This window comes from Camelina sativa, chromosome 5, assembly GCF_000633955.1.
Source record: "Camelina sativa cultivar DH55 chromosome 5, Cs, whole genome shotgun sequence".
NCBI lineage: Eukaryota > Viridiplantae > Streptophyta > Magnoliopsida > Brassicales > Brassicaceae > Camelina > Camelina sativa.
The window spans coordinates 29207124-29232467 of record NC_025689.1 but is presented as its reverse complement, the minus strand read 5'-3'; the positions used below and the strand labels follow the sequence as shown (position 1 = coordinate 29232467).

Sequence of the window (25344 nt, the reverse complement as noted above, 5' to 3'; positions counted from 1 at the left end):
GAGAGACGACTCTTTCTATCTTTACCTATCTCTTGTTTTATAAACAAAACGTGAAGGACGGTGTTCGGTGAACTCTGGTTACGTGTCGGTAACGTTGAAACATTTGTGAAGAGTCTCCTAACGTATATCTTTAAATTTGACCCTTGTTTTAATAAGATATGTTATTGGAAATTGGATAAATGAAAGAGTCGGGTTTTAAACGTTGAGAGACTAAAAAGGATGCCATGTGGACGGACTCAAGTCGTTGGTCAATTAGAAGATTCTAGTGGATATCCCTTTTGAGACGTTTCGTTTGATTACTCGTTAATAGTTTATGCAAACGCATTACACTCGTGTGTTCCTTTTGAGTTTTGGCCATAAAGCTTACACGTTTCGTTTAATTACCATTATTGTTTTCCTCGGCTTTGGTCCATATCATCAAATCGTCCACTTTTGACATTCATGAAATTGCCCCATACAAGGTGCAAAGTTCCAATGTCTTAGACTTATCTCCATAAGACAGCCACGACGAGTTTTTTTTTTCTTTTAATCACAATAACCACTAGGAATAATTTTAGCAAATCTTTTGTATTTCATAACTACGTACGGCCCGGGATGCCAGTTATGATCGAGAGTCCATGAAATATATTAATTGTCTAGACTACAAGATGGACTGGAGCTATAGTTTAGTTTGGTATCAGTCTCGAGTTTCTCTCTCGGGATATGACACAAATGATTAGATGTGATCTAGACTATAAGCTCCAGTCAACTAAAACCATTTGTTTTAGCGGATAAACTCTTGCGAAGGTGATCAATCATTAGGTAATTTTTTTGTATTGTGTCGTGTACAATGTTCTTTCTTTTATATTTTGACCAACATATATAACATGAAGACTCGTATTACCCAAAGATGTCGATGTGGCAAATATAGGTTTTACAAAAAAAATATATATATATGATATCTCTTCTGACCAACTAGATTCCAGTATTTTGGTTGTAAAAAATTTCTATGCTTTTTAGGTACTTTAAAATTAATAAAAACATTTAGTCGTTTTAGTTATCATGTCTTTTTCCAACATTATTAGGTTCAAATTTTTTTGGTTTTTAGTTTTAAAAATATGGTATAGTAATATAAAAATAAATGCTTGAATTAATCTGTTAAAAATGTGATCATATTAAATTATTATTATTCTGATGTTCAAAATTTTTTTTTTAGTTAAGGAACGATAAAGTAGAGTTTCATTTTTGATTAAATTTATCCGAAAATATCAAATAAATATTTTAAAGAAATGGAAATAATTTATTTGACATATTTGACATAAAAAATCAAAAACTTTGTTATTTAAGATTATTTTCTTTTGATATCTTCAAATGAAATATCATTTTTTGTATTTTTAGTTTATGAAATAAAAATATTCAATTTTGTGTTTATTATACAAACTCATTATATATATTATTTTTATAAACCACAATCACTTGCAATATTTATTTTTATACTCCAACAAGGGTACTTAACATCTTAGTCCAATAAGGATACCTAATATTATTTTAATATAGAAAAGTAAATTAACAAAGAGCAAAATATAATAAAAATATGTAAAATATATTTATGTGTGTGTTTTTACTTTTTATGATAACCCCAAGAATAATATGAGTACCAATTGTAGTCATGGTTTTCGCCTCTCTCTTTTGATTTTATTTGTTATTGACATGCATCAACGGTATTTATGAACTGCCATATCGAGGCACGTAAATCGAGTGAAGGGCAAACGAACATTTTGACGGCTTAGTCTCGCGACAATGAAAAACCTTCATCGGGGTTTTCTTACCAGCGATGCAACATTACGGCAAGCGCTGACCTTACACCAATCAAAGGAACTGTAAGAACATATTTGGGACGTCCATGGCTTGCCTTCTCAATAGTAGTATTCATGGAGTGCTTTATTGACGATTTAATCGATCCAAGGGGCTGGATTCCATGGAACATAACCGATCTTGTAACCCTATCTACTTTGTATTATGGTGAGTACAGAAATACAAGCCCAAAAGCATATACAAGTCAAAGAGTGAGTTGGAAGGGAAAATCATTAGGGATCCCATTGAAGTTGAGGTTAACAGTTGGAAATCTTATTCAAGGAAATTTGTGGATTAGTGGAGTTCCCTACCAATTGGGTCTGTAATGAACATATATCCCAACCTGTGATAGATTAATGTAATGCGGTTGTGGAAGTCTAATTATTTTTTAATATAGAAAAGTAAATTAATAAAGAGAAAAACATGCAAAATATAAGCAAAACATAAGCAAAATATATTTATTTGTTTTTACTTTTTTATGATATATGAAAGGATAATCTGAGAATCAGTTATATTCATGGTTTTTTTCTCTATGATGTTATGTTAGTTGTTTTGATTTTTGGATTTTAAATCAAATTTTAAATGTTTTTGGTAAATAGTATTTTGGATAAACCGTTTATATAAGATTTTATAGTAAAATAAATTTTTGATTTTTGATTTTTATATTTTAAAGTTTTTTTTGCGAATAATATTTTGAATAAACGTTTTTTATTTATATATGATATTTTTATTTCAAAGAAATTTAAGTATTAAAGGTTTAAGTTTGTGAAAACTAACTGAATTGACATCTCATCGTTGTTGTACTTTTTGGTTTAGAGATGTTTATATATTTAACACTTAATTTTCTAACAAACAAAAAAATTTTAACTTTTGATTTTCAAATTATAATAATGTAAAGTTATTTTGCAGTGAATTATAAAAATAATGTGAATGAGATTGGAGTTTGATTTTTTCGGATTTTTTTTTTTTTTTTTCTGATGTTGGTTTTCGGATATATAATTTTTAAAACATATAAAATCATTTATAATTGGGTCTGGTTTAGATTTTGATTGAAGAAATTAGGGAATTATTGACCCAACTCAGGTGTTTCTGATATGATTTAACAGAGATTTATTCCCACCTTTACAGCCAGCCGTTCGATCTTAAATATGAGAGAGAAAACAAAAGTTATCAACTTTATTCATCAGATCTGAGTAGTTTGAGTTTTGGTTTGTCACTTCCGACGAACCCAAACCTCAATCAGCGAACCATGTTCTTAAAAAACTTGGTTTATTTCTCCGGTTAAAACTATTTTTCCTATCCCCTATATATTAATAGATCTTAAATATTGGAACAAGGAACTACTTTCAGCTCATGTCTCACTTGAAGATATCACTAGGATTCAAAAAATGTATATTCCAACACAACTCACTGAAGACAAACTATTTGGGAACTATGAGGCGTCTAGTGAATACTCTGTAAAATCAGGCTATTTGTTTGCTACACATGAAGAAGAATATAGACAAGACTTACCACTCATTCCACATGGTTCAGTCATCATCAAAAATAGAATATGGAAACTTCCAATTCTCCCAAAAATAAAACATTTTATGTGGAGAGTACTTTCTCAAGCAATAGAGACAAAGACCAGATTGAATACAAGGGGAATGACATTAGATCCAGCCTGCTCATGTTGTGGATTACATGATGAAACCATCAACCATATTTTTTTTTACTGTTCTTATGCACAAGATTTATGGCAGTTGTCAAATCTACCAAATGAAATACTTCCGCAACATTTTCAGCATGATATTGACACCATCTTCACTGCTTTTCTGGATTTACAATCTAATAGTGCTATAACATCAGCTCAAGCTTTGACACCATTCTGGTTAATGTGGAAAGTTTAGAAATCGATAAATAAACACATTTTTGAAAACATCAGTATTATTTCTCCAATGTCACTATGGCTACAAAGTAAAGCAGAAGTCCATGATTGGATGGCAGTAACAAATAGACAGAGAGAACAACCAAGATATCATGATCCAACCTTAGACACCAACCAATGGATTCCTCCAAGGCCTTCAGTTATAAAGTGTAATTTTGATGCTAGCTATAGTAAGGATGATCAATTGGCAACAGGAGGTTGGATTTTTCAAGATCATACAGGTAAAAGCTTAACATGGAGAGCAAGCAAATTAGGATCAGTAAGATCACCACTTGAAGCAGAAACAAAAGCTTTACTTGGAACAATACAACAAGCTTGGATATGAGGTTTTACGACAGTCTTCTTTGAAGGCGATTGTTCAATCCTAATGGATAATATCAATGGTCATTCAACTAATGCTGCTATTCGAAACATCTGTATGGATATATTTTTTTGGGCAACAAAGTTCAAACACACAGAGTTTTGTTTTGCTCGTCGAGTATGTAATGAATCAGCCCATGTCTTGGCAAAATATGGTTATACAATGCATGAGTTTTATTCAGATTCTGTGTATATGCCTGCATGACTAATTTCAACTCTGTATTATCTAAATATTGGTTAAGTTAATAAAATGACCTTTCTACGGAAAAAAAAAGAAACACATTTGAAAAAAAGCTGAGGTGTCAGCATTACAGACCTCATGACTTTTTTTATCAATCATCGCTCAAAACTTCAACTTATTTACAGTTCTATGCCATTGTATTTATTATTTTTAAAAAAAACAAAGAAAAAAAAACCCTAAATGATATACTCATGAGACAAAACCTCTCATTTCACCTATAAATACTTTCTTCTTTTCACTAACATATACAACACCAGAACAACAAAAAAACTCCAAAATTTTAGTAAAACTCCATCTACAATTTTCACATAAAATAAGATAATACATTTTCTAGTCAAAATTAAAAAAAAAAATATGAGTATGTCAAATATATTAATAACAAAGACGAATTATATGATATTATTTATAGTTAAACATATAGGCGCGACGCGCGGATCCTGTACCTAGTGTATATAAAAAATCAATACGATTTATGATCTGATCGGACCCGTCCCCTACCACCGGATAAATCTCGGGTTTAGACACGCCGCTAAAGACAATAAAGGAGCGGGACCATTCAATCACAATGATCAATGATGGGCTTTTGGGATAAGAATGGTTGAAACATTATGGAAAAAATATTAAAAGTGTACAGTTGGCTTTTGATGTTGTAGTGCATCATCATTCCCGTGGTGACCCAAATATAAAAAAAAAACACAAAGGAAGAAGAAGAGAATATAAATTTGGAAGAAGAACGATTCAGAAAAACGAATATAAACTCCTTTTTGGATTGTTTCCGCTTCAACTTCAACTTTGATCATCCACACAGATCAGAGGTAGGTATGTCCATTACTCTTAATGATCCCATTGATACGTATTATATTCTTTGTTCAGATTATTATTACTTAATTAGGATCTCCATATATCTTCTTCGATGATTTGGTTTGTTGTCTTCAGATGTGTAATCACCAGTTTTGCTTAGGTACAAACATTGCATCCATAACATCCATCAAACCGTGTATACAAAAACTCTTGTGATCCAATCTCTATTCTATCCTTGTTTAAGTCATAATTTAGACGTTAGTCTTATAGAATTTAGTTACTACCAATTGATTACGTTAAATGATCAGAACTATTCTACCAAAAACTGTCAGTTTTTCTTTGCAAATAATTGCATTTTTTAAAAGCTAAACCAAAAAACTAATTAAGCTCAAACATTTTTTCCTACTTTCGCTTCTCGCTTTGGTAAGTTTCACAAAGGAGATCTCTTTTTCTTTTTACCAACACGTACCGTAAAAGCAATTTACTATAAGCAAAATATGTTTCCATGATCTCTTTACTTTAATAAGTGGTCTAGTAAATCATTTTCAGTACATGGTTTAATAATTATACCGCATTAAGGAAAACATTGTTTTAGTGAAACGCCTTGGTAAATGTTTTCTAATACATTAATTAACTCTTTATATCGCTCATGACTCATTAGTGAAAGCCAGGAAATGGGAAACGACAAAGGAACTATGAAGGTTGAAATTCCTGCTGATGGTAATTCTACGGCCGAAGCGGGTGGCTCCGGTGGGCTAACCCGTCAGACAAGCATGAATAAGACCAACTGCCTTTGCTCGCCAACCACTCACCCTGGTTCTTTCCGGTGTAGGATGCACCGGAGTCTTTCACTGCCACGTACCAAGAGTATCGAGGCTGCATCTTTATTGGATCCTTCATCCAAGCCAGTGGATTACCCTGGAGCCGCTAAATAGATTCATCCATGATACATGGATCAAGGGCATTGCAATTGCTTGTGGTAACTTGTAATTTAATATGTGGAGCATTAGTTTTTTTTCAACAACATGCATTGTAACCTTGAGCTGGTCTTTCCTAAAAATGATGAATAAAACTCAAGTTCCATTCTCTTTGGGAAGAGGTTATAACATGTTCACAAGAGAACTTGGATGCAACTTTCAGGGAGGTGATCGTATTAGAAATTTAGAAGTAATTAGCTTACTATTAAATATAAATAGTACATATCCTAAGGTTAGTGAGTAGAGACTAGAGACTGAAGTCGAACCTTATTTGTCGAACCTTATTTGTAACTTTATATGATTAATACTATGAAATATCGATATACAAGAAGGTCCCAATCTTGTAGTGTATTGACTATATATATTTTGGTCTCTTAACTCATCTCAAAGGGCAGATAATCAAATTAATGAGAGACAGTTACAAAACAGACATGGCTTGGTGCTAGATTGGCAAATCAATCAAAGTACTACTCATGAGTCATGACTCATCTTTCAAAAGACTACAAAGCCATGACAACTTTGAGAAATGCTTGTAAATTTATTTTCTTTCAAAAAGTGAAAAAAAAAAAAATCTGTTGATTGAAAGAGAACAATGATGGATGTGTCATAAAATGTGGAAGAGGAAATGAATATGAATAATGCTTGTTGGTTTAATTTTGAAACAGTCGAAATCGTTTTATCACGAAGAGCCCATGTTGTCTCTTTAATTTGGGCGGTGCTATGTTTTTCACTTTTTTTTTTTGGTATGGAATGTGAAAACACCATACTACCATAGTGTGTAATGAAGTCGAATTTGTAAAGAATTTTCCCATATTGGTAGTAGATATCATATAGCTAGTATAAACACTATTTATATCAGATGCCAAATCCGATCTAATACTTTCTCATACTCAAATAACTTTTGGATCCAACCAACACTCTCTATGTTTTACCAAAAATAACCACAATTTTATATTTATCGAAGTTTTTTGTCAGTAACATACTGCAAATTTGATTTTTTGATGGTGATATAGCGACGACACAAATAGGGACTAGAACTATAGATTACATCATGTCTCAGTCAAATAAATCATTTTTCCACAATTTTTCTTTCTGATAACAAATTATAAATTAATTAATTTCAACAAGGTGGAAATATCAACTGATTAGGTCAGATCCATAAATGGAAGTTGTTGTTGAACAAGAATGATTTGAAATCAAGAATTCTTGTTAGGAATAATTGGAGGTTAGTACAAAAACTTGGAAACTTGTTTAGTGAGAGAGAGACCATGTGATGGGTGACATTATTATAGAAAGTAAATCGTGATATGTAAACTTAATGCATATCAAATCCATGTTTGTTAAGATATCCTGTCTAAACAAATAAGTGCAAATTATTATTCAAAAAATGTAAAATATTTAGAAACCTAGAATTTTTCCTAGTGAATTATGAACATGATCTTTTTTTTTTTTTGGGTGTAATGAATACGACAACAAGGAATAAATTGGAGATATGTACTAATCAAAACCAGTAGCAGCCAACAGAGACAGAAGAGGAAGATTTTTGACTTTTACTCTTTACAAATTTTTAGAATAATCAAAGTTCAAAACCAAAGAAATATCCTCAGGTCATTTTCTTTGACCTTTCTTGGAACCTAAACATGTGTCTCATAAGAATCCAACTATGATTTTTAATTTCTTATAACAATATTATTTATCATCTTGGAGATTTCAATGAAGTTACAAAGAGTGAAGCGAGGTTTTAACATTTTCTTTCTTTTACTCTAAGATACCTAAATAACAGTTCTGTAAATTTAGTTTTTGACGTTGGAGTTTCTGTTGATGGACAAAAACTTGCTGAACATCTTCTTGGGACGGCCAGGGATTGCACAAAAGGCCTTAAACCGAGACGGAGTTCTTCCTCCATCTTGGTTCATGAACCTCTCGTCTACCTCTTCATCTTCAGCTAGCTTGCTTCTTAGTGTCCCTGAGAGCTTTGATTTAGGTGATTTGAGACCCGAGACGCTCCATTGATCATCCGGTGCTGCCATGCTTGTTGTCGTGCTGAAAGCGGCTGCATTTGGGTTAGAAGGGTCGATGTTGTGTGCGGCTAAGAGTGCTTTGATGTTGCTTGGCAGTTCGGTCATCTTGGCTTCACCGTTGTTCGTGGCTGCAGCGGCTCGTGCCTGCTCGTAGAAGAGGACTTGGACCACTACTCTCAATGGAAGCATCTCGTTCTGTGCCGCGTGCATACACGCTTCCATTGACAGTTTCTTGCAGTCCAATACTCTACAAACTCTCTTCCTTTCTGATTTATTCAAATTCTTGTGAGCCTGCAAACAACAAAGAAAAAAATAAATTAGATAAATCGCAAGATCATTCGTTTAGTATATGATATACAAGGATATGAGAAGTGAACCTTAAGATATATGTCAATGGCTCTGTAGAGATCATCATGATCAAGTCTTGAGAACTCAGGGACACTCTCAGCTAACGTAACAAACTTCGAGAGCGGTAGATTCACGTCTCTAGCAATCTGTTGGAGATATCCATCCACAAGCTTAGCTACCTTAAGCTTTGAGCTATGAGAGGCAGAGGATGATCTCCTACTCTCTTGGAACTCAAGATCAATATTCTCAGCCGAACGAGATCTTCTTCTTCTATCCATCATTCCCTTTTTACCTCTTATAGGGCTTGTTGGTGGACTAGCCTGTCCTTGGACCATGAACTGTTCCAAGATAGTAGCGACAATGTCCACATCGTATAACATTTCTGATTTGTATGACATTGGTGGTATTAACAAATCACTAACCGTTGCTTCTTCTAGCTGAAGAGCTACTCTTCTCGCTAGTTCCATTTTGGAAGACGTTGATGCGTTTAAGATATTTGCTGCTTTCAAGAGTTTAAGCAAGAAACTACAAGAAACCGCGCCTTTCTCAGCAGGAAGCAAGCTTATAATGGATTCCAACAACAACCTATTCTTCGATGAAGTATCCGTATCTGAATCTGAGTCCGAATCCGTTTTCTTACCGACTAGTTTCTTGTTTCTTTGTAAAGTAGGAAGCCATTTAGAAGCGTAAACTCTAAGGGCATCACCTATAAGACTTGCCTTTACCTTGCCACCAGATTTAATAGCAATCATAGTCCTCCAGTAAAGATCTATCCCCAACTCCGCGATATCTTCAGCCCACCATCCTCTGCTCAAAGCAGCGGCTCTGTTAGAGGACATGTCATCATCCCTAACCCTCCTTGAATGACTATGTGAGAGAGACACTTTGGATGGGTGAGACAAGACCTTTGAGGCTATAGCTTCAATGCATCTACTGGTGATGGCGAGATCTTCAGACCACAGAGGAAATGCCTTTGTGGTTTGAATTGTGACTATGGAGTCTCTCCATCCATTAAGGATACAAGAGTTCAAGAAGACTTCAAGCTTGTATACCAAGTTACCTTTCTCAACCTCCTCTGACATCTGAAGATACTCTGCTGCACATCTCGCGGCTACGATGTTGTAAGCACTGATCGTTATTGTTATTCCGTAGCAGAACTTGGCACAGAGCTCAAAGGCCTCTACTCCTCCTGGGAACTCTGGAAGTTGGATGATGGATTCTGGAGACTCAGAGCACATTCTCTGAAGCCTTAAGCATTTGGAGAGTAGTGGAAACTGTAGACAAGAAGAAGAACATTCAAATAACCATCTCCAAGAACAAGAACAAGAACAAGAACAAGAACAAGAAAGGGTTTAGTTATTACCTTGTGAAGAAGATATCTGCTTCCTGACACTTCAATTGTAAAATCACTGGAAACTTCAGAAGACACACATCTGCAAGTAACAAAGCAACAAATTTTCAGCTTTTTACTTAACATATATAACCAAAAGATTTTACTAAATTTAGTTACTATTTTACCTTAAATCCTCTGAAGTGTAGAAAGTGTCAGGACGAGATCCAAGTTTCATAAACTTCATAGCTGATTTACGATAGTAATTAGCTTGAAATCTTCAGAAATTGTTATGCATAATGGAGAAGCTCCAAAAAGGGTTTCTTTTGCTAAGACACAAAACCTTGAAGAAGAACAGGTCCGACAAATCTCTCCTGTCTGCAAGTTCAGACAAAAAACAGATCAAAATGTTGTCTGAGAGTTTTGTTTCTTGGAGGAAAAAAAAAGTCAGATTTTATTTTTTTTTCTAAAGAGATTTTGTCATTGTGGTGAGTGGTTTTAGTTAGATATATAGAAAAAGGAAAATAAAGAAAAATATATAAACCCAGAAAAAAACTGAGGCCACCAAAACTAAAGTTCATGTCCATTCAATCAAATTCCTTATACCCAATCTGATATGGACATACAAACAAAAAGAATCAAAATCAATGCAATATAAGAAAAAAAGAGAGATAAAGAAGATAGAAACTTAGATAATCCTACACATCACAACCCACCCAAAGTTCCATCAATCACAAAAAGATAACAAACATAACTCACACACCATAACAAGCATGTTCGTCAATTCCCATGCATAAACCAGAAGGAAATAAAAAAACTCACTTGGACTCGAACCAAACACTCACTTAAGATATCTTTGTTTATGTTTTCTCTAGCTAGTAGTAGCTAAGGCAATTTTCCCAGAAAACCCTCTTCACCAATCATTCAAAGATTAAAAGAGAGATAACAAAAGAAAGCAGAGTGATCTACTTTACAACTTTTCTTTGTTTTTCTTGTTTTATGTCAAGTTCTTTTTTCTCTAATATATATTTTATATTCTAGGTAGGGATTTTGTTGATACAAAAATATTATTATTAATTTTGCTGATGTTTTTCTTTGTTTTTTTTTTTTTTTTGTAATTTGTATTTTGGGGTAAGGGCTATTCGCCAGCGTGCAAAGCGAATCACCAATCCCACGTGCTTCTGCTCATTCCCCACCTTCTCTCTTCCACATCATTGCATCTCCACATTTTTTTCACTCTTCTTCATACTTACATTTTTATAAAAATATCTCTAGTATTTAAACTGCTATAGTGATATTGATATGTTAGAATTTACATGTATGGTGAATTGGTGATACAAAAGTTTTCTTTGCGAAAAGAAAATTCCAGCTTGATGTAGCGACGTTTCGATTTTGCAAAATAACTTACTTTTTGCAAAAAAAAAAAGATTAAAAAAATACTAATAATCATTGTTTTTTAGGTTTAACGTACGAAAATCATATAATTTGCATGCTAATAGACACGATAATGAATGTTTTGCATACCTAGAAGAATAGTAGAAAGACTTATGATTATTTGATAGTATATCGTGGACTATTGTTAGGTTAAAATTTATGATTTAATAAAGTTGAATTGGCTCCAGATAAAAAGTTTGTAACACTATTGGGCTCTTGAATTTATTGTTCTTTTATGACTTCATATTCGATTTTTTTTTTTAAATGGGTTAATTTCATTTTCGAAGTTCGAACTAATGTCTTCTGCAATGCTTTAATATTTTAAATTAGCACGTTAGTTTTAATCTGCGAATGTTACTAGCTAATACAAATAATATAGTGAAACTGGATTGTTTTTCATTAATATATACTAAGTTATATATATATATATATATATATATATCTTATTATATAATGTTTGATGTCAAAGTTACCCATTAATAAGATCGTGACAAGTATCAAATATATTGATTAGATATTGACACATGTCAAAAATATTTAGTTCTATGCATTAAGATGAAATATGTAATTAAACTTAAAATATGATTTATTATGATGATATAGATATTTAAATAGCTTTCTCTATCCTATAAGAGTTTTTGGGTAAAAGCATAAAAATTAATAAACAATAAAAATTATCTCCTTTATAAAACTTCAACCAAAAGGAAAATATATTCTATAGGTCTATTATATTAATAAAAATTATACATAGAAATTTGAGAAAATATTATAAAATAGAGTAAAAAAAATCTTAAATTCTTATATAATGAAACTGAGAGAGTATTAAAATGAAATATGAGTTAAATACTAAAAATGTTACAAAATAAAATCTAAAAACATGTATATTACTAATTAATTATTGTTAATAATTTCTTTTAACTTTTACTTGCGTAATAACGCGGGCATAGTATATATATATATTTGGTGTCAAGTAGTGTTTAATGTGAACAGTACTGATCAGTGTATAAAAAACATACAATGGGATATGTAAATATATAACCAGTTAAACAGAAAAACGTGATATATATATTTATTTGCTTGGTGATATATAACATGTATATTTTTGAAAATGACATGACACGAGCGAGAGTGTAAATACTAAATTGATATCAATAATATTATTGTTCTATAGTGAAATTGCATGGTCCACATCGGTTCACGTCCAAGTCATATAAGGGACTAATTTGCCATTTACGTTCTCCTAATTTACATTTTTTGTCATCGTTCTTACCTCTTAAATACACTTGACATTTCATGTAATTTACTTTTTGTTTTTATTTCTTTTTATTATAAAAATAAAATTAAAAATCATTAAACCATTATAAAAAGATTGGATTTTAAGCAGCCATATAGTCCATACACCTCATCTTATCAAAGAGGTTATAATATCAAAGTGCGACAATGAAATCGACAATAACCTCTTTTTTCGTATTGTCTTTAATGAGTGTACACACTTTATGAAGAAAGTAGGGGAAAATATATAGTATATGCATTTATATATAGCATAAGCAAATAAAGATGTATGTGAATGAAGAAGGGTGAAGGATGAATAACAAATGTCGCATTGTCGTTCTCACATCTTTTTTTTTTAGATATGACTATATGAAACAGAGGAAAATGGCGAGTTTACCCATGTATGCTATAGTATTATCAAGACTAAAGTGTAGGCATGCTCATAGCAAATCATTGAGAGTAGATTACTTTTGAAAGAAAGACAAAATGTTAGTAAACTTGATCATCTCTCTGCAAATAATTACTTTTGACTGAAATAATGCAGATTGCATTCTACCCTTTCTTTTGAAGTTAACAAAAAGAACAAATATATCTGCATATTACTATAAGATTGATTCGTGTGAATTCTGGTCAAGACTAAAAGTTAGGGAGCCTAACATTAACTATACGGTCTAGAGAAATAGGTCCTATATTTGATGGTTTGAACACTTCTAACAGTTCAAGTGGAGTTCACTTATATATTAATATATCATCTTTCCGTTTCATTTGATTCTTGTCATCGAGGTTGCTATTTCATCATATGTCTAAATTTAAGGGGAAAAGGTTATAATATACATGGTCTCAATCTTAGTAGAAGTCGTAGGTTTAAAGAAAGATATCTATTTATATATCCCTTTTCTCGATTAAGCTTCCCCAACACATAACATTTATTGGATGATTTAAGATCAAAAGCATTCCACTTTGATGCAATGCTTCAAAATATCATCACGAACCAAAAATTTCAAAAAAAAAAAAAAACAGTATTAAAAAATGTTAAGCAAACTTACAATGGCCAAGCGTATGTAGCTATATTTCTCGTTGTTTCCTTCCCAGAAAGATTTTTGTTGTACAAACTATATATGGTTCAAAACTTTCTTAAAAATAATTCGATGAAAAGATGTATGGACTTTGGTATAGAATCTCTCGATTTAACAAAAAAAAAAAAAAACTTATAGTGTGGAGGGAGATGATGATGCAGAAGAAAGTTGATCTTTGTTTTTATTACCAAATGGGGAGAAGTGTACGTTGAAATGAAGCTTAAAAAAAGATATAAATATATATAAATTGTGTGTCTTTGATAGAGCCAAAGATATATTGATATATATGGCTTAAGTTAGAAAGCACAAGACTTATGATACAAACAACAATGTCTCATGACTTGTCAGAGTCGGTTCGTTTAAACTCCCAAACTAGCACCGGTGGTTGAGGGAACACAAATATAAAACCCGTCACGGCTTAGGACCGGTTTTGTCGACCTATGAGTGTGACGAGAGATTGTCTTGGATCAATCAGTGGCCACTTAAGGACGAGGGCTAGAGGGGGCCAATGGCATTGTGGATATTAACGTGGTATAAACAAGGGTGTTTTGGGGATTGCACGAGAGGTTACTGTCGTGATGTCAACTCTACGTGTGAAAGAAGACGCAGAGATTTTGTGTGATTTTTGATTTTATGTAATTAAATTTTAATGTAACCCGAGTGGGTGTCTTTGGCCGACAGTGCCTGCTTTGGGTGGTCCCTTTGTGGCTGTGGGATCCAATATGTCCCAATTAGAGATCCTCCACGATTGGAGCTGAGCTGGATTTTGTACTCCTCCTTGTATAGATAGATCTCGTATTTTATTTATTTAGTTTTGGCCAAATTTTGCTGTCTTAGCTGTGAAGGAGATAAAATGGATATACATGATGATTTAAGTTGTTTGGAAGCATTTAGAAGATGATTTTTAACTTGGTTGTGATTTGAAAAATGTTTGATAAATAATCTTAACAATATCTTACTACAAAATGATTGTGCACGCCACATTAGTTGCCCCAAGAATAGGAAGCGACTGAAACTAGCTCAAACAACATCATGCTCCTCTCGTGTACGTAGCCCGTCTCGCAAACTCGTGAACGGAAGGGTAGGAGAGGAGAAACGATTTTGGCTAAAACTTATGCTTGGACGAATCATTTAGCGACATGTATAAAATTGTTTAGGTGAATCACTATGACGTGTAACTACTTTATATATGTAGGTGAACCTGTTACGCTAAGCACTTTCTTTATTTATAATTTCTCAAACTATACGAGAGATGATTTGATTTGACCATATCTTGCAACGATTCGAACAACTAGATAGATAAGATTATTTTCGGCATGTGTTACCGGGATGGCTAGTTACATGGCCAAATGATACAAATAGAAAATATCGTTGTGACACGGCGTTCATGTCATATAATCCGAAATCTTTTTAAGTTGCTAATCATAGTTAGTTTGGGGTTAGGTAAATCACTCTTACCCTTATGGGTCTAAGGGTATCTCTAAAGAAACAAGGCATCTTAGAGAATTTAGACTTATTTATCTTAAATATGTAACCCTTATCTTCTTACTACGTATTAGGAGATCAAATCTGTGATTCGTCGTTCTCAAAAAGATAGATAAACATAGCGCAAACAAATGTTCATTCTGCCAATATGCATGTCTAAGAACTGACATAAACGACAGTAAAACTAAAAATATGGGACAATACCCGAGACTGTGTCTCATGTTCATGCAATATATCTCTTGAGTTAAGATACTAGTCAGAGCCAAGTTTTTTTTATACGTTTTATACATATTAAAATGTGCGGTCTGCACAGAGTTTTCTTAGTGTACTGTTAGTGTAATGTCCCGCATTAGATAGATGCGAGGAGACTTAATAATATATAAATGGTTAGGGCCTCTTCACTTATTGCCAATCGGTTTTGAGCTGGAAGCCCACGGTAAGTCCACATTTAATATGGTATCAAAGCAGTCGATTGTTGGGCCACCTCGTGGATATTGTTTCCACATATACCCACACTTCAGATGACCATGCCTGAGCGTGAGGGGAAGGATGTTAGTATAATATGTCCCACATCAGATAGATTTGTAGAGACTTTATAATATATAAAGAGTTAGGGAGTTGGAAGCCCACAGTTAGCCTGAATTTAATATGTACAAAATCTTATATAATATGAGAAGGTTTTTCTTAACTTTTGCTAAGAAGATGACACTTGGCCTATTATCTATCTAACATCTGTACATTTTTGTTGTTTGGACCTAATTAACTAAATTCATTTATACTTTGGACATAATTCACTAAAATCCCATAAAACAAAAAAAAACTTTTAACATTTCCTTCTTCCCTTCTTCAACTAGACCCTTCCAATCTAAACCCACCATTTATCAGTTTGTGGTTTCATCATAGGAACAATATCATTATAGGTTATTTTGACATTATAAAAATATGTTTCAATCTTATGAATGATTCACGGTAAGAATGGATTCTAAATTATGTAAAAAATTATTTATGAGTTTCAATCTTATAAATGATTCATAAGCAAGAAAGAAATCTAAATTATGTTAGATTGTAGATGTTTACGTGTTCTCAAAATTCTCTTATAAATTCATAAATTTTTGAGTCAAATTTTAATTTCTGAGTATCCATTACTGGGTTTAGTTTCTGGCGTTTAATCCTATATAATCTAATGGTGGAATATTTTATGTAAGTAATTTGATAATTGCTTACTTATTTATTACCCATTAGATATTACCAATTTTTTTTCCATAATATTAAAATTCAATCAGTTTTCCATAAAATTAAATTTGAGTCCCTACTTACTCTCATTTTAAGAGATTTTTTCAGTCATGATTATTTAATTTCAGTCATTAGGTTCCTATGAAGAATTATATTATTTTTATATATTTTCCATATTTCAATAGGTATTCTCGAATAATTTTAAATATTTTTTTGCAGGTTATCATGTTTATTGTTTGCATTAAAAATGCATCAGAAAAATATAATGTGAGAATGTTTGACAAATTTACTTATTCATTAGAGTGTTTATGTATGTATTTCCTAATCTCCATGGACCGGTCCGGCAATTTTGGATGACCTATGCCAATTTGTTTTTAAGAAACCATTTTTATTATCGTAAATAAAATAATAAGAATAGTAATATAAAAAATTATTTTCATAAGATAATTTCTAAGTCCATAAACCGAAATATGTTCGTTTTGCTTGCTCACATTTTTTTGTCTTTTCAATGTTTTCATATTCATTTAAATATTTATACAAATTGGATATATCTTCATGAAAATATATGTTTTTCTTATATAAAACTTGAACTTATAAAAAAAATCTAATAATAACTGAACTTATAATTTTGTTTTTTTCTACATAAAAGAAAAAAAAAACTTTTGGTCTAAAGTATGCTTCAAAAAATTTGATGCCATAATGCTTGGCTTCATTTGCTTACCTTCTGGGTTGGGCCTCGGTTCGGGCCTTGAACCATATTTTATATTTACTATAGGGTTGTCGTGTTTGTTGGTTATATTAATATTACTACATCATGAAAAAATGAACTATCATGCTTTAATATATTCAACATCACTACAAGAAATATGCGTATTTTTAGCACACGAAAAAATGCTATCATTTCGTTTCGATAGCGATTTTGTAAATGTTGTCTTTGTCGGTGCCATCTTAGAGGATGCACATACAATAGCATTTTTTCCTTTGCTATTATTTGTCTCTCTTTAATAGTGCATTATTATTGCTATATTAAGATTATTAGTAGCATTTTAAATTTGCTATATTATAATTAACAGTGTATAAAGTAGACTAAAACTTTTTCTTATAAGACGATGCATATATGAGTCTCTCCATTATAAATTTAGTTTGTGATGTTACTATCGTATGCTTAAAAAATCATGTTGTTAAGATTGTGATGTCTTTTTATATCATAGCATGATATGAGTTGCATTTTTCTATATTAATTAATTTGACTTCTATAGTTGTGACTTGTGAGTAATATATGCTAATTGTATATTGGTATCATTTTTTAGGAATCTTAGTATCAAATAGCTTTAGATTAACCATCTTAAAAATAAAAGTTCAACAAATATTCTCATAACATTTTCCACTTTCAAATATAATATTTTACTTCCTAAGACACTTTTTTATTATGACATTTGATATTATAATATTCTGCGGTTTTTTTTCTAAGTAGCTACGACAAAATAAATATTTGTCTTATTTAATTGCATTTATGATAAAGCTAAAAAGAAAGATCTAAAAAATTATTTCGGCGATGGAACAAAACTATTGCATTTTTATACTACACCAAAACTTAGAGTAATTTTTATAACTTTATTTACTTGGATTCATTTTCATTATTAAAATTTCGTAAAAACAATTTTAATTTGTATTAGAATGTATAAAGAATAAATTATATTGAGGGATGTGATTGCATTTTTTACCTCACCAAAAATTAGCTGGTAAAATATATTTATTAAGTTCATTGTTGTTTACCTAAATTTCATATTTAGATTGTATTCATGTAAGTTATTTTCCAAAATTTTCATGTTTTTGTAGATGTCAGTGGTAATATAATTTGTGCAAACACAAGAAAGAAAATAAAAAGATGGAGAATGCTTAATATGTCTTGAAAGTCTAAAGGGAGAAAAAACCTATAAACACACTACTGTGTAATCAAAAATTTCTCTACATGTTGAAATACTCTAATACTATATATAAAAGGAAAATTTAAGTAACACTAAACAAAAGAACCCAAAAAATATTGAAATGATCAGTATATTTAAAAATTATTAAAATAACAATTGCTGAGTAAACAAATAAAAGAACTATAATATCCAAATTACTAAAATTCAAAAACATTATAAGCTAAATCCGTGCGTAGCACGGAATGACTTCTAGTACTTTATATGATTGTGTCAAATGTATGCAATTGCAACAGTTCGAAGACGTAACAACATGCATATGCAAAAACAAATCAAGCAATACATATTTTAGTTACAAATTCTTGATAATCTTTTAACATTAGTAATAAACTTCGAGAAAGATGTTATACATTCATTTACGAGGAAATTTTTTAGAAAAAGTAAGAAAACATTTATTCAACAACCACACTTCACATATCGAAAAGTGCCGTTACAAACCTATAGTAATTCTTTTTTCAAGAATTAATCATAGCTGTTTGACCCATCTAATGAATTGATTATAGCTGTTTCATTTGCGTCACTGTTTAGATCGGTTTGCTTCAGACATACCCATTTTCACAGCAGACTGTGGTGGGGATTCGCTGCTTTTTGTTTCCATGGTTCTGAATACACATCTGGTTCAGTCTATAGGAAAATAAGATTGAGTTACAGACTATAGGTTCTAATTAAGTTATGTGTTTGAGCTAGAAATTAAATAACCCGACTCCAAACAGTGCTGGTCCGATATTATTGGGTGTCCTACGCACAACTCGGTTTAGAGGCCTTAGAACAATTTTTTTATCCCTTATATTAAAGAAATTATGGATATTTTTTTAATAGATTCACACTAAAAATTAAAATTTTTGACCCAAATTCATACTAAAATCTGATTTTTGGAGCAAAAATCTATTTATTTTCTATAAAATTAAATTTCTACAGACTTACTTAGATAAAATTTCAAAAAAGGTCTTAATTACTAAAGAAAAAAGGAAAAAAATTTGGGACCCTAAGCCTTCGCTTGGGTAGCTTTCCCCTTTGGGCCGGCCATGACTCCAAACATTCTAACAATAACAATGCATGACCCAAATAAATGTGACACTATTTACTAGTAATAATCAGGTTTACAAATCTTGGTTGTCACTTGTCCAGACAATGCTTAAAGTTGGGTCTGCCTCTCACTATGAAGTATGAAACATAAATAGACTGGCATATTTATGTATGTATATCTTTTGTAGCTCCCATCGCAAACACATGACTGATTTCGAATTGAACTTCCATATAAAGAATTGAATATAGCCTCTCTTTCCTAGCAGCAATGAGAGAGAGAGAGAGAGAGTATATCAAAGTCTTTCTTCAACTGCTGCTTCTCTTCATTGCAACTTCTGCCAAACTTCTTCTTATGTACCATAAGCTTCTTCTTTTCCCTTGCCTTGAATGCGAAATGCAATATTCAGATTCTCTGTTCTTCCGGTTTATTTTTCCTTCAGCAAGGAGAGTTGTCTAGTGATGCAGCACAAGCTGCTTGGAACTGTGTAGTGTACTTCTTTGAAGCAAAGTAGAGAATAGCTCTGACTGTTGTGGTTCTAACCACTGGGCTGTAGGTCTCAAGGTAATCAATGCCTTCTTCTTGTTTGAACCCTTGAGCAACAAGTCTGGCTTTGTACTTGTCTAATGAGCTATCTGCGTGAAGTTTGACTCGAAACACCCATTTGGAGCCTAAGACATGCATGTCAGGTGATGGAGGAACTAATGAGAAGGTATTTGCTTATTTGCAATTACTCATTTCTTCATTCATTGCTGCTGTCCAATTTGGATCCTTTAAAGCAGAGTTACGTTTCAGGTTTGGGGTAAGAGACATTTTTAGTAAGAAGAGCATACCGAGGATTCGGTTTGGAGATTCCTGCTTTAGAGCGAGTTGTCATCAGATGAGTTGAAGATGGGACAGAAGGTACGATGTTCTCTGCATTTGTGTTTATAGCTACATTTTCTGATGAATGTTACACAGTTGGAACTGATGATTGAGAGCTCATGCCTATAGGAACAAGGTCTAAGCTTGCCGTACACCCAGAACTCTTGTCATCAGTCCTATGTGTTGATTCAGCCATTACTCTTGTTGTTGTAGTTGTTGTATCACCATCAGGATTACTGATTACGGTTTCATTATTTGGCACAGTTTGAGTTGCAGGATCAGGCGTAGGAGTTTCTGTTTGGTCAATGGTGGCAGAAACAGTTGAGAACTTCTTGAGCCATGCTGTATACAAAGGTGTAGGCGCTGATTGTTGCAGATGTTTGTACGTGTTTGCAAAAGGAAAACATGTTTCATCGAGGATAACATGGCGACTGAGATAAACACGTCCAGTTGAAGGATATAAGCAGCGGTATCCTTTGAATTTTTCAATGTAGCCAAGGAAAATGCACTTGAGAGATCGATGATCAAACTTATTGTGAGCATATGACCCCAGAGTACTCTGGCTGTTTACCAAAAAGAGCTTCATATGGACTGATATTGCCAGTAAGAGCACAGTTTGGTAGAAGATTGCAGAGAAAATTTGAGGTAAAGAAGGCTTCCACCCAGAAACTTTGTGGAGTTGCACTCTGAAACATCAAGGTGAGTGCAATTTCTGTCAACTGTCTATGCTTTCTCTCAGCTATGCCATTTTGTTTAGGCGTGTGAGGGCAAGAGATAATGTTGGATACCAGCAATTTGTAGATGTGTTAGAAATCTTTGGCTTATAAATTTCCCACCACCATTTGAGTGAAACGTTCCAATTTTTGTTTGCAGCAAATTTTTAACCAGAAGCTGATACTTGATGAAGATAGAACAAAAATCAGATTTTTTCTTTAAAGGGTAAAATCAACAATATCTTGAATAATTGTCAATAAACAATGCATAAAATCTGAATCCTTGAACAGAAGAGACAAGAGAGGGACCCCAGAGATCACAATGCACTCTCTATAGAGGTCTTGAAGCAATAAAAGTAGAAGAACTAAATTGCAATCTTGAACTCTTCCCAAGCTAACATGATTCACACACCTTGCTGGTAATTTTATTGATTTGAATTTCCTTATTCACAGATAAACGCTGAAGAACTTGTAGAATAGGATGTCCTAATCTTTGATACCAAACTTCATTCCTCGTTTTGACTTGTCTTGTAGAGTAAAGCATCTGAAACTTTGGATCATCCAGCTTGTAAAGCCCATTATTTTCCCTTCCTTTTGTCAGAATTTTGTGAGTTTCCTTGTCCTTAATAACAACATCCACATCATCAAAGGTGACAGCACATAGATAATCTTTAGTCAATTTTGATACTGACAGTAAAGACTTTGCTATTTCAGGACAGACTAACACATCTTTAAGAGGGAGGTTACCTGACGTTGAAGGGAGGTTAGCTGATCCAACATGAGTAATAGGAAGAAAATTTCCATCACTCGCAATTTACCATATCACTACCATGATATGGTTGAGTATGCTGCAGTCGTTGAGTGGAGCTAGTAATGTGAGTTGTTGCAGCGGAATCAGGGTACCAATTGTTGTCTTCATTGACATCAGTGATGCGCAAAGCAGAGAAGGCTGCAGTATTGATTGCAGGTTGAGCAGGTTTCTGGTATTCTTCATCGAACCGATACCAACACTCAAATGCATTATGACCTCGTTTGCCACATATTTGACACACTGGTTTCTTAGTTGTGTTAATAGATGATCTAGATGGAGCAGCAGACGATAATTGCAGATGAAAGCCATGACCACAGGTTGAGTAAGACCCTCTGCCTCTGCCTCTGTTACCACGATCACGATGTTGCCTGAAGACCTTGAAGTGTTAAACGCTAGGTGTGGTGAGACATTAGTGGAGACAGAGTAACCTTGGAGCCTATCATCGTAGCCGGTGAAGCGAGATATCACATTATCATAGGCTCATACTCACGACCTAAACCTCTTAAAGCTGTAAAGATTTTCATTTTCTCACTAACCGGATCGCCTATAGAAGCTAGCTAATCACAAATACCCTTGATTCATCTAAGATAATCTGACATGCTTTTATCTAATTTCTTAGCATTTTTTAGATGCCTTTGTAGCTCAAATAGCCTAGAGGACGATGTATGGTTAAAGTGAGAGATTACCTTTTGAGCAGTTGTAGAGCCGACCACCAGTCGCAGAAAATTCTCAGTCATTTAGCCGAGCAGCCACGCCTTAACAACTTGGTCAGATCTGGACCAGTTTTCAAAATATAGGTTGAGTATGTCTTCAACTCTTCCATTAATGTTGTTGCGGATGGGGATCTTCTCAGCAGGTGGTTTGACAGCACCATTGAAAAAGCCAAGAAGAGCTTGAGTGCGTAAAAAGGATTCAAACTGAGACTTCCAAATGATATAATTTTGCTCGGTGAGTTTTATAGTAACACTTTTTAAAATATGTAAAGAAGGGGAAGCATAGGGTTCTGTGGTTCCGTCCATGACTCTAATACCATGAAGAAAGAAACAGAGAGTGGAAGGATTGATTCTTTATTATTCAATCGAAGATTATAGAGTACAATAACTAGTCCCTTTTATAGGAGGATACAAGAGATACAAAGGTTTTAACCTAAGTTCTAGGATTTTCTAATCATTGCTGCTCTGTCATGTTGACAGTCACGTGGCGTCGCTATCATCGCAGGATTCAAGTAAGGCAAAGCGATTCTTGGTTGTTACTGCTGTACTATCTGCACGTGATATCTTCTTTGTTGAGCTCTTCTCTTTGTTGTGTATTGCAGGTAGATGTTGAGCGGTTGTGGGCTTTGATAGGTATTGATTGCTTTCTGGAATTGTATTGGGCCGTGGACCCAGTAGGCCTTTTTGTAAGCTATGTCGTTTTGGAATTTACTCTTACAAGAACAACCAACCTTGTTATATATTTCAAAAGGAATTGATCAGTGATAATTGTGTGTGTCTTCGATCGGTCAAAAGTGATGAGTTAAAGGACTCATATATAGTTGAGGTAACTAGAAAAAGATGAATTAGCTCGATATTAGATTAAATCGATTGATTAAAATAGCCAGTTAACGCTTTACAAGTAGAGAGAGTACAGATTGCAGCAAGTCACCAAACAAATAATGAATCATATTACAACACACTAGACATATACATAATCCAAAAAAAAATCATATTACAACACACTAGATAAGTTGCACTAATGAAATCAAATCAAATCAAATCAAGAAAAGAGAGGTTGTGAGAGATCATAAAGAGGAGGACCAAAAGCTCCAAGTGACCTCGAGTAGTTTCCCACATCTGGATTTAGGTGAATCATCAGTAGTTCCGGCGGAATCAGAACCAGCAGAGATTTCCCTTTGTTCATCAAATCTAATGGGATTTGCCAGACATTCCCATTCTCATGGTTGAACAGAAACATGGAAAACTGGTTTGGTTGTTGTTGTTGTGGAAGATATTGATCGAACGTAGTAGTACTACTACTCGGTCCTCCTTGAGGATTAAAGTACTGTTGTATCTTCCTCTGTTCCTCAACTTCAACAAGAGCGTGAAACCTATCTTGTAATCTGGTTAGGTTACGTTCCAAGGACTGAACCAGTCCCGTGACTTGCTCACCCGAGTAATTATAAATCCTAGGGTCCCAAACTGGAAACTTTGATACACGTCTTGGTCTAACCAGTTTCTTCGTGTTGGAATTTGCGAGAAACTCGTCAAGATTAAATTTTTTTTTGCGTCATTTAGTCTCGCTCAATGCAACGTATCTTCGAGTGATGGCTTCGACCTTCTCCTTCTCTCCTGGATATGTCTTAAGCTCTCCATCGGCTCCATAACAGATCATGCAAACTTCGATTGCACAGAGCACAAAAAGCTCACGAGCTTTCTTAAAGACAGTCATTTGTCTTTTCATTAAGCTTGTAGCTCTCTGACTCTCATGAGAAGATGAAGAAGAATAAGCAGAATTAGGTTTCGTTGTCGTCTTCATCTTCATCTTCTTCGTTTCGGTGTTGTTGATGAGCCCCTTGATGCTTTTTTCCTTTCTTAAAACTTTGGATAACAAGATATCATTATACAACATTTATCCCCACATATATATAGTCAGTTTTATTTATAACCTACGGTTTGTAAACCACTAAACCCATTAACACTTATAGGCCGAGTATGTCTACTATTCCGATGCCTTTTACTTTTAGTCTCTCTCTCTCTCTCACGATTCTTCTTCTTCACCTTCTTCTTACTCGAATCAAGCAATAAATCTCACTAAATATTATAATTACGATTATGTAATAATCTTTAGCATCTATACTATAATATTTTTTGAAAGTGTTTTGACAATTAATTCTGTTTTGGAAACTATTAGCATTTAATGCTATTAAATGTTTATATTCCTATATAAACAATTTTAGTTAACTTTCTGTCTTTCTCTATTATCTCTTCACCAAAAAAAAAAAAATTTCTCTACTATCGTTATAACCAAACACAATTAAGATAATTAAAATATTCATATATGTAATGTTCTACAGTTCATATAGATATTTAGAATATTTATTCCAAATTCAAATTTTTTACTCTCCTATCATCTTTATTTGAATTTAATTTTTAATTATTGTGAATCATCATATAATACATAAAGTTAATAAAAAGTTATATTGTGATTTTTAAAAAAACAAACATATATTACTCAATTAATACATAAAATATGTTCAACATACTTATATAGTAATTTTACAGTGTATAGTAAATTTAAAATTTACCGTGTATAGTAAATTTAAAATTTACCGTATATAGCATGTAATATATTAAATGAGAGAGAGAGAGAGAGAGAGAGAGAGAGAGAGAGAGAGAGAGAGAGATCTCTTTTTTTTTTGTCAACTAGAGTTGTATTATATTAAGATTGTTGGTACATTAGAATCCTAAATGGATGAAACCTTAACTGCTACTACTCTAGACCCCTTAATATTAACAAAAGGGTTTATACAAAAAATTCCTTCTAAACACACCACTTTATATACTGAAAATTCCAATTCAATCAGACGACATGGTGCTTTCTTCTGCAAATAAACCCTGAAACCAAAAAGGA

The 25344-nt window shown here is 33.0% G+C and overlaps 3 protein-coding genes and 1 long non-coding RNA gene across 8 annotated transcripts; 1 reads left to right on the top strand and 3 right to left on the bottom strand.

Annotated features, from left to right (window-relative positions):
• LOC104787816 lies at nucleotides 4973–6258 on the top strand. 2 transcript variants are annotated; one of them, XR_768042.2, is made up of 2 exons: nucleotides 4973–5180; nucleotides 5824–6258. It is a non-coding gene; the product is annotated as an uncharacterized LOC104787816 (long non-coding RNA). The 2 variants fall into 2 exon arrangements; XR_768041.2 differs by having other exon boundaries at nucleotides 4981–5176.
• On the bottom strand, nucleotides 7783–13828 carry LOC104787814 (BTB/POZ domain-containing protein At1g67900). Of its 4 annotated transcripts, none has more exons than XM_010513461.2 (5): nucleotides 13591–13828; nucleotides 10027–10216; nucleotides 9872–9941; nucleotides 8538–9782; nucleotides 7783–8451 (listed from the first exon to the last, which is right to left on the bottom strand). In XM_010513461.2, the coding sequence occupies exons 2-5, from the start codon at nucleotides 10083–10085 to the stop codon at nucleotides 7933–7935; spliced, it is 1893 nt and encodes a 630-aa protein (XP_010511763.1). In that variant the 5' UTR covers nucleotides 10086–10216; nucleotides 13591–13828; the 3' UTR covers nucleotides 7783–7932. The 4 variants fall into 4 exon arrangements, with proteins under 4 accessions (XP_010511763.1, XP_010511762.1, XP_019101607.1 ...); XM_010513460.2 differs by lacking the exon at nucleotides 13591–13828 and adding an exon at nucleotides 10661–10819; XM_019246062.1 differs by lacking the exon at nucleotides 13591–13828 and adding an exon at nucleotides 10684–10819.
• Nucleotides 19786–20160, bottom strand: LOC109132931 (uncharacterized mitochondrial protein AtMg00820-like). The gene is made up of 2 exons (XM_019245400.1): nucleotides 20082–20160; nucleotides 19786–20018 (listed from the first exon to the last, which is right to left on the bottom strand). Exons 1-2 carry the CDS (start codon nucleotides 20158–20160, stop codon nucleotides 19786–19788), a joined length of 312 nt encoding a protein of 103 aa, XP_019100945.1.
• Nucleotides 23491–24249, bottom strand: LOC104789682 (agamous-like MADS-box protein AGL103). Its single transcript, XM_010515343.1, has 2 exons — nucleotides 24049–24249; nucleotides 23491–23949 (listed from the first exon to the last, which is right to left on the bottom strand). The coding sequence occupies exons 1-2, from the start codon at nucleotides 24247–24249 to the stop codon at nucleotides 23491–23493; spliced, it is 660 nt and encodes a 219-aa protein (XP_010513645.1).